A 15864-nucleotide genomic window follows, 5' to 3' on the forward strand; every position below is an offset into this window, starting at 1 on the left:
AGAAGCACTAGGCTCGCAGCCTGCAAGTACTCGAGTGGGCTAGTCGTCTCAGGTGACGTACAAATGGGCCTGATCTTTGGACTTCTAGGGCCTGGAATTAGGGTCAGCCCATCCTCTGAGCTCGGGTTTGAAACGAGGAGATTTCAAAATTCTTTTGAGAGAAAGGCTTGTCAAATAGCCCCATCTGTTTTTTTAAAAATTTTACATGTTAATTTTAGACATGTAAGTTTGATTATTTATATTATTAAATATATATAATTATTAATTATTTTGTTATGTACTTTAGTAATGACTTGTATAATGTCTTATAATTAAACATATTTGCAAAAAAAATGTTAAATAAGAGACAAACGGTTAAATGTAGATCTAATGGTGAATGGTGTAAAATAAAAAAAAATAGAGGGAGTAATAAAACCCCTTTCATAGAGCTTACAAACCCATTTTGTTAGTGTTTTTAATTGTAAATATTTAATTTTATTTGTTGAAATCCTAATCAGTGGCATTTGGTGCAACAGAACAAACCGACTTTATAATAGAATAAGGTATTCGCTAAGGCATGAGGTTCAATATCATAATGATCCTTTACAGTAACACGAACATTATATTAGGTTTCGTGTCATCCTTCCCGTTCGCACTTCCATTTCTTAAAGAATATTCAAGAGCGGTAGATGATTGCTCGTAATTAATTACTTGTGTATTCCCTCCGGTTCGGTAAAACAGGACGTTTAGGACAAAGTTTATCATACCAAGGAGTCATTAATCCGATCTTAGTTTTCCATCTTTACCCATACTAAACATATCTTGGAACTACTACCACATAGCAACCTCCATTCAGTTGACTGGCTGGCACAACATGTCTGAATTGCTGAGCTCGTGGGTTCAAGTCCAGCGCATTTTACCAGGACCCCCTGTATTCTAAAACTAGAGGGAGTACCTGGTTTATGGGAACACTAGCACAAATGTACAATGTTTATACTTTACGATGGATAAAAGCAAATAATATATTGTAGGATTTTTTAATTAAATATGCCGGTATATATTATTTTACCATTTAAATATAGGGTATTCACTGGTTTCAAACAAATATATAGGAGTATTCCATAGTATTAGGAAATATAAGGGACAAATTTATAAAAAAAATGTTAAAAAAGAAGTAGTGGAGTGACATATTTACTATTACCACCGCCGCAGCATTCCTTTCCCTCTATGTAAGAGGTTTTTTTTTGCCCAAATATATAAGGAATTATATGTTTTCACGATAGTAACTTGTTCCATATTCATCAACTCATGTAGTCATGTACTAGTTAATTTCTCACCTAACACTTTTTTTAATATTTTCTTTTCCAACCATCAACTTGTGCGATTCATCATTCGGTTTGGTAATTCTTTTATTTTGGACAAGGAAACTGTCTTCCAAATATCTTTATCTGTAAACTAAATAATTTATAGATTATTATTAGTCAAAGTTTTAAAATTATGGGTGGCCTTCAGATTAATCAACTTTCAAAACTAATGACTACCTCGTCTTTATTCAAAATCTTTGTACAAATCTAAAAAATTAAATAAGATAGTATATGCACGCACATATATATACATAATGGACAGTACACACGATCAAAGTTACACAATATGGACACTATGCATATGCTCAAAACTATGGTTGGTACCGCATGCCACTTTAGTAAAAGAAAGAGCGAGGTCTACATGTTTAGAACGTGTGTCGATACATCTATTTTTTCTTTATTTATACAAAAGTGATTTTGTAGGGAATCTAACGTTGTATTTACATGTCAGCATTTATAAAATACGAACGTATTTGATAGGGCTCCAGTCAGACGAATACAACTTGTGTGATCCATCCTACTTGAAATTTACAATTGGATGTCGTATAGTTTATAGTTACGATGCTGAGCTCTCACTTGCCAACACATTAATCGGACAGGATTTTGCCTTGTAGACACATGCAACGGGACTTCTACTCTCATGATTTGCTCATCGGCATATCGGCCACATCCAAAATTTGAATTTAAAATATTACAAAATTGATTTTAAGATTTTTTCATCGTGGTTTAGTTTTCAGCATTGTCTTTTTAAATTACTAAGGACATTGATATAAAAGGTCTTATGATCCGAACTTATCGTATGTGTGTCTTCATATATCTTCAATGGTTAATGGTTAAATATGAGGAAGAGCAAAGTTACATAAACTGGAGAAATTTGAAGGTAGTTCAACAGGCATGTACATGCGTATATAGTAATTCCTCCGATCAAAAATATTTATTGTTTAGGAAAAAATTGATCAAAATTTTAAAATTTAGATCATCAACTATTTTTAAATATTTTGTTTGAATACAAGACAAATGATATACATATATCTTCTCATAAAGTGCTATCCTAATATAATAAACTAATCAGGTTTTATAAATTTATTTTAACACAAATTCTTTTGTTAGAATTTTAGAAATTTGATCAAATCTTGTCATAAATGGAAAATATTTTTGACCGGAGGGAATAATATTATAGTTTATCATTAATTATATCATTTTCTAATCATTGTGTCATCATTTCAAATATAATTCCTCAAATATTTAGCTAGCATCTACACACAACTTAAGGCCAATAGAAGTTTGTTCAAATTATTAGACAAATATTACGAATAAACCCGGTATAATGTTTAACCATATTCCAATATATATGTAGAGTTTTTCCAACATCTTCTGTAACATGCATGTAATCCCTCCGTCCCCCAAAAAACCAATTTTTCGGTTTTTTGTCGAGCATTTGACCATCCGTCTTATTTGAAAAAAATTCAAAAAATTTTAAACAAAATAGTCACACATAAAGTAATATTCATATTTTTATCATCTAATAAAAATAAAATTATTAATCATAAAATTTTTTGAATAAGACGAAGAGTTAAATATTGTATCTAAAAACTGAAAAGTTGATTTGTTTTGGGACGGAGGAGTATATCTTTTAGATAAAGAAGGTCCCTTAATTTGCACAAGAGCATATGTGTGCACACTTAATTTGCACAAGAGCATATATGTGCATATTTTCTTCAACTACCTTAGAAAAATATATTAATTAATAGAGTTTCCTAGCTTGAAGCCTTACATTTTGATTAATTTATGTGATTGAACCACGAGCAATGGATCAGCTAGCGCTATAACTAGTAAAAATTGAGCATGTGCACATTAATTGAGTATATATGTTAGTATGTGTATATATGTTTCAGACCAGATCGATTATGTAAAAACGAAGAAAGAAATATGCATATATCAGAATCAGATAGGCTATACGTACCCAAAATACTGAAGATGCGCTTATGTGGGAAACAAACAGATCTACCGAGAAACATCCAAAATAGTAAAAGCATGATTTTTAAGATAAAAATACATGACAAGTCTACCGTCCTTCAGAAAGTACCGGCTCCGCTAAGATAAAAGTATATGTAAAACTTCGGTAAATAGATGTTTCAAAATTTTACACCAAAAATTTGATACTTCGAGATATTTTCTTAAAATTTTGCTAAAATCATAACATACGAATTATGACCGTGGATCCATATATATGCAACTAACGTTTAAACAAAATAAATATATACTTAGAAGAAAAAAAGAGATCATAATTCATCCACAGACATGTCAGATTTTTTCCTATTCTAGCTGCAGCAATAAGCACTTAAGCAGTAACGCACGCATGCACTAGATCGATCGAGTTGAGGCCATGAGCAAAAGACCGGATCATAAATCATATATATGCATGCATGTATGTACCTTTCTTGGTTCTATCTCGACCCTGCTTCGCTAGGGTTTTTGCATGCAAGATCTGAGTTGACCTCTGCATAGATCTCCTCTTCATGTATTCCGCTTTTTCTGTCTTCTCTTCAGATCAGAGAGGTGAAGACTGAAGAGATCTAGTGGCATGCGATATAAAGAAATTGATAGTAGTGCAGCGATTAGCAGATGAAACTGCGCAGCACGATCTGAATCTTAATCAGCTAGGAGCCCACAAATATTTCCCAACCACTTATTCAGGGGGTCATAAGCAAAAACGAAAGAAGCAAAGATCAGATCATGCTGGCAGCTTCAGCTGCTCAAGGTGCACACATATATCACAGGCCAAAACGAGAAGGCCGGTGAAGAGTGTGAAGAGAGGGGCTAGGGCATGGAAGCTCATTTATAGAGCAGTGTACAGGCAGACTTAAGCTATGGCAAGAACATACCCCTCCGTCCCAAAAATAAATCAACTTTTTAGTTTTTAGATATAATATTTAACTCTTTGTCTTATTCAAAAAATTTTACGATTAATAATTTTATTTTTATTAGATGATAAAACATGAATAATACTTTATGTGTGATTATTTTTTTTAAAATAAGACGGATGGTCAAATGTTCGACACAAAAACCGAAAAGTTGGTTTTTTTAGGACGGATGGAGTACGTAGCTAGAGAGATATCGGAAAATATTTTTATCATTCGGTTAGATATTCACTCCTTTCTTACATTCTTACATGTAACAATTGTTTACTTTTTTAAAGAATGATAAGATAGATTAATATGAGACATATCACTTCACAAGTATATAATTTCAAATTCAACTTTTATAAATAACAAAAATAACAAATTTAACCATGAACATAGAAATTGAATTTAAACTTGCACGTTCGTGGAGTATATATCTTATAATAATCTACATTATCATTTTTTTCTATTTTTTATGACTATTTAGATAAGATGCAATAAAATATGTCTAACCGACGACGGATGGAAATCCATCTCCGAGAGATACTACAGTTCATTTGAAACGGGAGGAGCTAAAATTTCGCAGGATTTAAAATGTGCTACAAAGCTACTAGCTAGCTAAGGTGTGGTCCTATGAGCATGCAGAGGAATATTATTGAAAAACCAGCTCTTGTCTTTGCATGCGTTTGCTTATGCTAGAGATTGTGCAATAGTATATATCTGCACCAGGACACCTTTTGTGCTATGAGGATATTCCCAACCCATAACACTATATGTAGTTTTTATAAACTTCACATCATTAAGAAACTAGTACTAGACACTACTCTTCTAATGTAAACACCACTATTCTATACTTCAATTTAGTGTTACTTATCTCACATGATATCTTGAATGTTGTGTAGAAACCATATCTCAGGCAAGACATGATTTCATTCTCTTTCCTCATTTATTCACTTGCCACGTCATCTTTCATTCTATGTGATAACTTAATTAATGTTATAGACACCACCCTAGTCATTGGGTTGGGAATGCTCTTGGCCGGCGGGGGTGTGCAATTGCGGTGCATACGGCGAGCAAGTTGGGGGCTAGCTGCCTGTTGCATTGCAGCAAGGCTAGACCTATACGGGACCATGCAAATGCACGATATATTGCAATGCACCCATGTGGAGTCAGTTACTCCTACTTGATCTTGTAATCTTGCGAGAGCTCATCTCGATTCGCTGCTTGTATGTGATGGATGACACATCAGGAAGATCATGCATAGGTAACAACTGGCACATGCATGTCCTTTTTTTTTTTTGACATTTAGAGAGTCGTTGTAGCTATAGCTAGATAGAGAGGACTGAAAATCTGTTAATTCAGTGAAAGTTCTGCCAAGGCCCAACAGAAAATTCAACCAGCTGGGCAAACTGAGATCTTCAGAAGTTCTTCGGTTCGGTTTGTTTTCTCAACTATTTATAAATCTATGTTTGACCATTCGATATATTTAAATTTTTATACAAATTATAAAGTTATAAGTTATACTTAAAGTTTCTTTAATAATAAATCAAATCATAATAAAAAATAATTATAGAAAATTTTTAAATAAGACGAACGATCAAAAGTAGATTAAAAATTAATTAACACAATGTCAGGTAAAAGGAGAGAGTATTATCTAAAAAAAAGGTTTGTTCTTCCATCTGCATGCCAGAAGCCCAGAACTTTCCAATGTTTAGCTCTTGTTTCCCTCTGTTGCAATCGGATGACCCAAACGAACGATATTTTTAGCTAGCTTCACCCCTGTGGTGGGGTGAGCGGTAGATTTATCCCATCTACCACTACCAGGTCTATCACTTTATTTTATAAGAGTATGGTTATACAATTCGAACCGTGTATAGTACTAGCGTATAGCTAGATCAGCTGCTACACGTCAAATAAAAATGAAAAAGGGCAGAACAGCCGGTAAAAATATGCTGTACTGCTGTTTTTCTTCGATCGAGAAGATCAGTCGCTCTTCCCTGTCTCATTGAACAATATATGTATTGCCAAATTGATTGATGGACTAGCTATTCGTTTGTATTTTCGTTAGCTCCTGTACGCACATAGAGCACCGGGAATGGCAGGTCGATAATCGATACACGTGAAAAATTTCGATCACGTACGACTGTTTTTCTGAGAGGAAAGTAATTAGATAGTTTCATTAACCAAATATACCAGACGAATCACTAGCAATCAAGCCAAGCCAAGTACGGAATAACAGAGCGGCTGGATGGGCAGCTCGAGAAAGAGAAACGAACCGGGACCAGAAATAAACAAATTAAGAAAAAAATAGTACTAATTAACAAACTCCAATGTGATGGCATATGGCATGCATGCACACTGGTTGGGTTCATATATAGACCATGGATTGGATAGATCGATGTGGTCCGATAGGCTTCGCATGCGCGCCGTTCGGCTTTAATTGGGCCGGTATTCCTTCGGAATTTGGCCGTGGTCCTGGACCACCACGTGTGACGCCGCCACGATGCACATTGTAGCGGCACGCACGCCGGTACGGCGACCACCCACGCACGCATGCATGCGTGATGGAGCACCGGAAAGCAATGGGGTGAGAGCAATCCCAACCGTTCATATGTTCCATTCTCTATAAATATAAAAATAGAGAATAAAAAGATAAAGATTGTACTCCAGCAGAATATTTATCTTATTCTTATACATCTATATTTAGAGAGAAACTCTCTATTTAAATGTTCTCTCCCCATCCTCTTAAAAAATATTGAGGATGTCATGTATAATCTGCTAAGTAAAAAGAGCTAAAACTGTTTTATATGATCATTCAAATAAAGATATTTGATCAAATTTAGAGTATCCGTTAGAATGCTTTTATACGCTTTGTTAATACTTGCGAAACTCCGCATCCGCAAGGTTGGTATGGCGTGAGGCCGGTCAAACAGACGACGACTCGACGAGGGAGAAAGATCGAGCGACCGACCATTAACCGACCAGCACATGCGTATCGTCGTACTCCGTATACACTCAGTACATCCTACCCAGTGACATTTTGTTAAAAACTATATGATAACTTGCTCCTTGATGCGAGAGCATCATGAGATAATATATAGTAGATGAGTTTAAAATTTTTTCCTATCTACTATATTATTTCTTTCATGTGTTTATATATTTTTGTGTCTTTATCAATTATCCATAAGTTATAAATGATTGAGTTGTATGGTGTGTCTTTTGAGGAAAGGAAAACAATTTACACTCTTGATAAATCATCTAAGAGCTAAAAACGATTAAAGTGATGTGAAGAGATACGTCCTTGATGTATCATCCTAAAGCTAAAACAATTAAAGTGACATGGCTTCATGAAAGAAGGGAAAATTATCATTAACTACGCTTAGTGGGTATGAACTTTCTTGTATGAACTTCATAGAAAGAAGTGATAATAGATAGAAATCCGATATCTATACACAGCCAAATGAAACAAGGAAGAAAACTAGAATAGTGAGCTTCACATCTTCTTTTAAGTCGTTCATGATCATCTTTAGGGGTTAAAAAAAGGCAAACAATATATTTGCAAATAAAAAATAATTTACGAATAAAACTTTTATATATGTGTTTATAGCGATCTAAAAGTCAAACTAAAAAATAAACTTCAGAAAAAAATCTTAAATTCAACTCCAAATTTAAGGTTAAAAATTTAAATTTTAGGTTATAACCAAAGCCAAAGCCAAAAGTTGACCCTGGTTGCTTCAACCTTACTTTATCAATCTTGTGCAAAAAGAAAAAAACAGTTGCAACACTCAGGTACTTATAAACTTTGACATTAAGATTGTTCTGACAAAAATCAACCATCTCTTACTTGTCAAGCCTAATCACATAAAATCACGCCAACAATATGATCACTAATAACAACGTAATCATCCTCCATATTTGTTTGAACATACTAAGTAACCATCAATATACAAGAGCCTCGTAGAGCTGAGCTCTCCACCTCACAAGGGCCTCTCAGGAGAGAGAGGAAAGAGTGCAAATTTAGCATGCTCCATCACTGATAGGACATTTTCTTGTCCTACTGTTACTAGATCTAGCAGTGGACACAAGGCCAACCACTCATATGAGCAGGTAGGCCAACCTCCGCCATCTACTTCAAGGATGCTATCATTGATCTTTTATTAGGTATCCTTTAGTAGCCATCTCTATAGTTCACCCTCTCACGTGTATATGAGTTGCCTACTAGCCTTTCCATAGGACATTGTCCCTCTCAATTGCCAACATATGTATCTTCGGATAAAATGAATCTACTTTTTCTATTATCACTGTTATTTTTATGTTGTGGTTAGCACGAGCATAATTAACCGAACCAAACCAACTAAAAATATAAACTGACCTAACTAAGATGAAAGGTTCAACCATAAATATGAGCATCAACCTTTACTCACTAATTTAGTACGGTTAGTTTAGCAACTATCTCCTTAACCTTAACTGAAGTAACCAAGTAAACCAAAATATCACTCAAAGCCAAACATCAACCTATACCCTAACCGTTGGCTAAGAATTTGTTTGTTGTAAAGTTTAATGGATTGGGTCCAAAGCCATTATGTTTTTACGAGTGTTTGGTTCGTCGATAAGATATGATGAGATGGGCTCAGGTAAAAAATATCCTTTCGGATCCGGGATGAGACGATCTGCAAAAAATGACCAGATGACTCTATCCCACTTCATCCACGATCCATTCCATGATCATAGATTGGCTCTAACACATCCAACCTAGTTCACAAACCAAACACATCATAAGTTACTCTCTTCCTCCTTCCCCCGTACATTCACCCATGGACTGCATGACGCCGTGGCCGCCACCTGCACTCCGCCTCTAGCATCCCTTGCCCTACCCCTTCCATGGCTCCATCCTTCACCTCTCACCACCCACTGATACTGTCGCTCAACGTTGTCACTATGTTCAGGTTCTACCACCCACCAAGCCATCACTCACCAACACTTCTTTGTTTCAACTGCCGCCACTGCTGCTCTGTTCCATCAGTTGTCACCACGGCACCACCACCGCCCATATATCTCAGTTAGTTCGGTCATGACCGAATGCCAAACTGAATAGCTTGGTGTTGACTACTTTACAATGCATTCCAATCTTCAACTTTAGATGCCACAATTAAGACCAAATATCAACTCCAATTAGTTTAGTAATTACTAAGCCAAATAGGACCATAGCCTAATGGCACTGACAATATAATATCTCCGTCCCATAAGTGCAGTCTTTTAGGAACATTATTTTGGGACGGAGAAAATATTCAGCAATTCCATTGCCAACAGCCAAGTAGGCAAATATTATTGGTTGATTGGCAGACAATATGTAGCCATTCTATTGGGACTGACTACAAAACATGAAAATAGGTGTGCCAGAACTGCAAATAACTCCAAGCAGTAGATGAGACGACAACCTTCCCCGTTAATCAACTCATGGGAACAATTCAAATCCTATTCATATCAACTTTTAACTTGGAGCTGAGTGAGCAAAGTATACAGCAAGGAGCATTGAGTTCAGAAGTTACAACCAGTCAACAACTGCATACAAGATTGACAACTGGTGATGGCAATCATACACATATTTTCTAAGGAAAAGTGTTAGGTGGAGAACCACTTTCAACCTGTGTTAAGGGAGCAGCACAAGGAGGGCCCTGTGGAAGTCAGGGTGGCAGCAAAAAAAGGAGTGTAGGCCATGATTACACCAAAAACTTAACAGCACCAAAGCTTCATGTCCCCCTCCAACTCAACTGGATCCAAACTTTTAGAGCCAAAGAAATCTTGAGGTGATGCTTCAGAAAGAAGACCGTGAGACAGGGAGCATGACTCAAGACGAATCAAATGGGTCTGTTGGCATACTTAAACCATGGAACTTGCGCCGAAAGCTTGATTGGTTGAAAGAAATACAGCTCTGGCTCATCACATCTTCTGTGATGAAAACAGGAGGCCCCCTACACTGTATACATTAGACAAATAAGAGTTTTCATGTACAGAGAAGGGAGGGAAATGATGTACAATAAATGCTCTACAAATTATCTAGCCAAGAAAAGCACCAATACTCTACATACTATGTTTCACCCTATGGATATTCAGCGCAAAAAATTAATTGACAGGACGTGCAGATCACCATTTTGTTCACAGAAGTTACAGGATTTCTGTTATCCAATTTGGTGAAGGTATTGTGGGAACTCATCAACATAGTTTACAGAAAGTAAATGAACTCCTCTTTCTGCATAATGGTCCATGTTCATGTCTCTTTAGTTGATTAATCCACTGCTTCCATTTTCTATGAATACGATTCACAAGAATTAGCATAGCAGTGAAATCATACAGCCATCTATATGAGAACTGCAAGCGATTAATTATGTGTCAGTTAAAAAGCATAAAGCCACTATGCTAAATCATGCACCCAATACGAACAAGCCTTTATGGTTTTTGAACAAAAGAGAGCTCAGCTTTCCTACTACAACGCACTAAACAGTACCCTAAACAAATTTAGTCATTGATGACATATAATTCAAAAATTGTTCAGCCATCTCATCAGATCTCTGACTTTAGTATCCTCAACTTTCTATGATATAGAGGAAATGGTGACCCACAAAATTTGTTTTTCCTAATGTGCTCCCTGCAGTACAAATACAAGGAGGCTCACAGGGGAAGTGTGCTGTCCTATTGCACTCTCTTTAGCTAACCTTGAAGTGTCTGCCACCATCATGGTATGTAGTGCTCACTGGTGTTTACCTTACGTTTTAATAGCCTCTGTTCCAGAACAAGCTTGGTCTAACTAAAGGACTGTTTTGATTGTTCTTACCTCTTAGAACTTCAGAGCTTGAGCTGAAAGTGTGATGAGTAATGAGATGGGCAACAATAATGTCACCGGTCAACAAGGTATGCACTATGCTAAATTTTGTTTTCTATCAGAAATGACTTGAAATGTAGGACTAATTAGCTTCTTTTGCTATGATCAGTATCAGAAGAGGAAGCTCAGGGTTTCGACAGAACCATTGACACTTTGATCGGCTCACCTAGCCTAAACAACACAAATGGTAAGAAGCATATTAATCTAACTAAAACCCATAAAAGTTAATTTTGGAGATGATGAATCACCACTTTGAGTCTCTGGTCACAATCTGTATTTTTATAAGACAAGGGGAATGATGGCACCAAGGATCTAGACAAGTCAAAGCTCTTAAAGGACCCTGCCATACCAAATGGTGAAAATGAGCAAATGGTCTCAATTATAAGGGATTCATCCATTAAGAACAAAGATTTAGATGATAAGAACTTGGGTTCACTTCAGGATCACTCATTGACACAAGATGATGATCAGAGTAGCCATTTGCCATCAATTCGAGGTAAGCTCAGTTATCAGATTCGTTTTTCTAGCTAGTTTGTTTTATTACCTTAGTATCATCCTATACCCAATTAGCTTAGCCATTTAAGAAGCACGATTTATTGAGATAACATCAGAAGTACTGGTTCTAGCATGGAATATAACAAAGGGGCAGGTAGTTGCTATCAGTAAGAGTGTAAGCTTGGTACATATATGGACCATAGATGCTACCACTTACAAAAATTATGTCACACTTTACAATCTAAAATAGATCACTAGAAACATGTAAGCAGTGCTCTGTATTTTGTCCATTTTCCCTATAGAATTATTATAGTAACAAATTCAAGAAATCTGGCACAGATGAACTGTTGAACAAGGAAAGTGAAACAGATACAACTGCCCCTTTCAGCACCACAATTGAAGATATGATAAGCAACATGGACAGTTCAGCATTTGTTAAAAAAATCAAACTCTTAGATGAGACAACAGAGAGATGCGAAGAAACTAACATAGGTAATTCCCAATCATTGTTAAAGGAAAATATGGAAGGGCCACTAGAAGATGAGGCATCAGGGATGGGTCATGATCTAATTGGAGAAGATACAGCTGACAAACTAGATCAAGGACATACTGGGGTGTCAACAGTAGATAATCCATTGATGCCAAAGCAAGGAGGATCTACATCATCAACAGAAACAATTACCACTGATTATCTTGATGCTGATGATTCTGATATAAAGGAGGTTGTCATAGAAGATGAGCCTATAGGTAGATGCAATTCATCATATGTGAAACCAGCAGATGACACCACCAATCTAACATCTAAGTATGACAGAGCCTGTATACCAGAAGAGAAAGAAGATATCTCTGAAATAAGCCAAAGAGAAACAGTAGAAACTGGGATTGGAAGCCATGAAGTAATAAATGATGAGAAGATACATGAATTGAAAAACCAGGGTGAAGATACATGTGGTACTCTTAATATCGGTGAAATTGTTTCAATGTTCCAATCAGATACAATTGCAACAGATGTCATCGAACCGGAGAAACACCAGCTAGATAAGAGGGGAGATGACGTACCAGAAGAGATATCTGATTCTCTAACTGGAACAGAGGAGCATAATGTTATTGAAAGAACACACACAGAGCAAGAGCAAGGTGCCAAAGCTGCTGTAGTGAAGGATCTGGCAGATAATTCCAATGAAGAGGAGTCTGACGGCACCCAAGATGTAGTTAGTCTTGTTGACGTCAATGGAAAAGATTTTACAGGCTTAGACTCATCTCTATCCTATCATCTCGCTATTGTGAATGAAGAAAAGGGGCAGACAGAAGTAACAGAAGGATTATTTAGACCATCATATCCTCTCCAATTGATAGACGGTTTTCACAAGAGACATCTAAAGCTTGATAGTCCATACAATAATGAAGAGACCATCATCTCCACATATGAAGTAAAGACTACAGCTATACATGATGCTCTGGCTACGTCACAATTTGAGAAGCCTCAACTGATTCTGCTTGAAGAACCTGAAGCTGTGAGATTTGAGAATAGTGGCATTCTTAGCAGTTGCATGCAATTAGTGGAGAACAGTTCAAAGACAAATGTATTCTTTCCTCATGGCTCCAAACAGGAGAAAGAGTACACATCCACTACAGACGTCGGATTTACTTCTGAACCCAATCTGGAGAAAATCATGGTGAAGGTAGACCTTCCTGCTGAATCCAACCAAAAGAAAATAATTGCAAATACTGACAAGGATAGTCGGGAAGGATATATGCTACAGACACCAGCTCAAAAGAAAGATGCCAGTGAAGAGAGTTCTTTCAGCTTCTCTAATGAACAGCACAGCAAAGTAGTCGAGTGCATCTCCATGACTAGCATCTCTCTGATGCAAGTTAAAGATGATGCTGATGAAGAGCATGAGAAGAGTCTACTGCTAAGCCCTAGGGAACAGGAAGGAGTGGATTTCATAGTACCTAACCATTCTGGAAGAAACAAGAAACCACTTCAAAGCTTAATGACAGGGGAAAGTGCTGGTATGAGGTCTCCATTGAAGGAACAGGAACCAGTTCCAAATAACAGTACCATGGTTAGTTCCCCTAGAAGCAAAGGAAAGCAGAAGCCAAGATCTTCCCTTTTTGCCAGTTGCATGTGTTGCGCCACAGCTACAAACTGATGTATGCCTCAAAATGTTTTCCTATTATAGTCGGTTTTTCTATAACTCGTTGATTACTTTGTCATAAAAATGCATTGTTTGAGTGGTTTACAGAAGAGCAATGTGCAGTTTTTGGGAATTTTTCAGATACCACAACTTATATCTGCTTGGACGTTTGTACAAATGTCTTTGATACAGATGTATTCAATACCAATGAAAAGCATGAATGCCATGAATTTCATATCACCTTTCATGAAACCAGTGTTGTAAAGGTTGTCAAATTACATACAGAGAATTTTTATGCTGCAATAATTTTCGCATTTCATGGCCTCAATAGTTCTTCTATAACCATAGCAAGGATGAATATCAAGAGATAAGGAGAACAATGATATTTACTCTCACCTGCAACTGCAAGCACCCGAAGCCACTTTTGGGAACCTTGAGTCATGTTCGGTGTTTCCAAGCTAGTTTGCTTCATATATCTTCTCTTTCCTATTGTTCCTTCTGCAGTTTGCCTGGTTTGGTAAAACCGTTTTTTGTTACTCCTTTTATTTTCTCAAAATATAAAACCAATAAGATATCAACATCTTGACATCTTGTGTTAAGAGTATTTAAGGGTGTTTTGGTCATTTTATATTTCTCTTGTACACATATATTGCCCTTTAGGACCAAAATCAATTGGGTAACTGTTCATTCCCCAAATTTCCCAAAATGTCACATCTTGTACCTAAAATTTTCGCACTAAATTGATTCTCCAGCAGTGAGTAACAGAGGGTAGACACTTAAGATAGCAGAGGTATTCATTTGATAGTATTTGATAGAAAATCCGAAAGGTATAAAATAAATTGGAATGAGTTATATAAGTATTATTTTTTTCACCATCTATGAATATTTTAACACCTGTAATTGTGTGTCACCAAAAAAAAGTTTCTATACAACCGGAAGTTATTTTCCTTACAATACTGTTAGGGTAAATGGCTAAATTTCTTTCCCCTGTCATCGCAAAAGTTGAGGTTAAACAGAGATGCATCATGTAACATCATGAGCTGATAAACCATCAGGCAGATGCGCACAGATCAAGCAAGAAATGCACACAATTTCAGCTGGAACATTAGCTGCTCCGTTCCTGGAACTATTTCTTGGAACCATCATGTAATATTGGTCTCTCTTGAAAGAAGTTAATCTGAACATGTAAGTGCAGCCGCCAGATGCAAAATCACAATATGAATAATTTCTTGGAAAATCAAGACATTGTTAAAGTGAATCATGAACTGAATCACTTCACACTAATTTTCAATAGTGTGACATTAAGCATCTCAAATCTCCACTACAATAAATGCGCTTATAGATCATAACAGCTAAAAGAACCAAATTGAAGATTTTAGATGCTCAACACAATAATATTAATAAACTGAATACCAGAAAATGAATCAATAGCCTAAATCCACACAGCTTATCTTTCCAGATCGTGGTCGTACGAGCCAATTTACCCTCTAGCCGCAAGCTTCCCGGTGAACTCGTTGTACTGGAGAGTTCATTGTTTCCTAGGCCTCAAGAGCTTGATTGCGTAATTGATTGACTCGTCGTTTCGGAGTGGATCGAGGCTCGGGATGATGGCATCCCCCATTCCGACGCAAGTTAAGGCCAGACATGATAACGGCCTAACGGGCACGGATCGAGGTGAAGACGACGACGGCGGTGGTGCCGCCTATACAAATAGCCGATAGGAAAACGGTAGGCGTCGGTGCGGATTGAGGCCGGCTTGGTGGCGGCAGCGCGTAGCAGGAGCAAGGCCGGCCCGGCGGTCGGGCGGTGGCGGCGAGGATCGATGCCGACTGCCGGTGTCGAAGCAGAGATACGTGGCAGGGAGACAGCGCGGAGGCGCAGCCGTCCACGGCAATGGAGACCAGAGCGTGGGCGCTGCGGTGGTGGGGCGGCTGCGGGGAGCGGAGCAAGGTCGTGGCAGCAGTGGCGCCGCGGCGGCCGGAGAGAGCGCCGTTCTGCGACGAGCCTGTCTGCGCAGCCGAGCTCGTGGCAGAGCGAGCCAGAAACGGGCCTGTGTTCTGACCCATCTAAGAACAAATTTAGCCCAGTTCGTACAAAAATTA

General features: G+C 37.3%; 1 protein-coding gene across 1 annotated transcript; it reads left to right on the forward strand.

The window, feature by feature from the left end:
- The first annotated feature begins 11137 nt into the window (after positions 1–11137).
- Positions 11138–13905, forward strand: LOC107303807. The gene is made up of 4 exons (XM_015834586.2): positions 11138–11159; positions 11236–11313; positions 11413–11622; positions 11961–13905. The coding sequence occupies exons 1-4, from the start codon at positions 11138–11140 to the stop codon at positions 13775–13777; spliced, it is 2127 nt and encodes a 708-aa protein (XP_015690072.1). The 3' UTR covers positions 13778–13905.
- The last annotated feature ends 1959 nt before the right edge of the window (positions 13906–15864 follow it).

The sequence above is a fragment of the Oryza brachyantha genome, chromosome 1 (genome assembly GCF_000231095.2).
Source record: "Oryza brachyantha chromosome 1, ObraRS2, whole genome shotgun sequence".
NCBI lineage: Eukaryota > Viridiplantae > Streptophyta > Magnoliopsida > Poales > Poaceae > Oryza > Oryza brachyantha.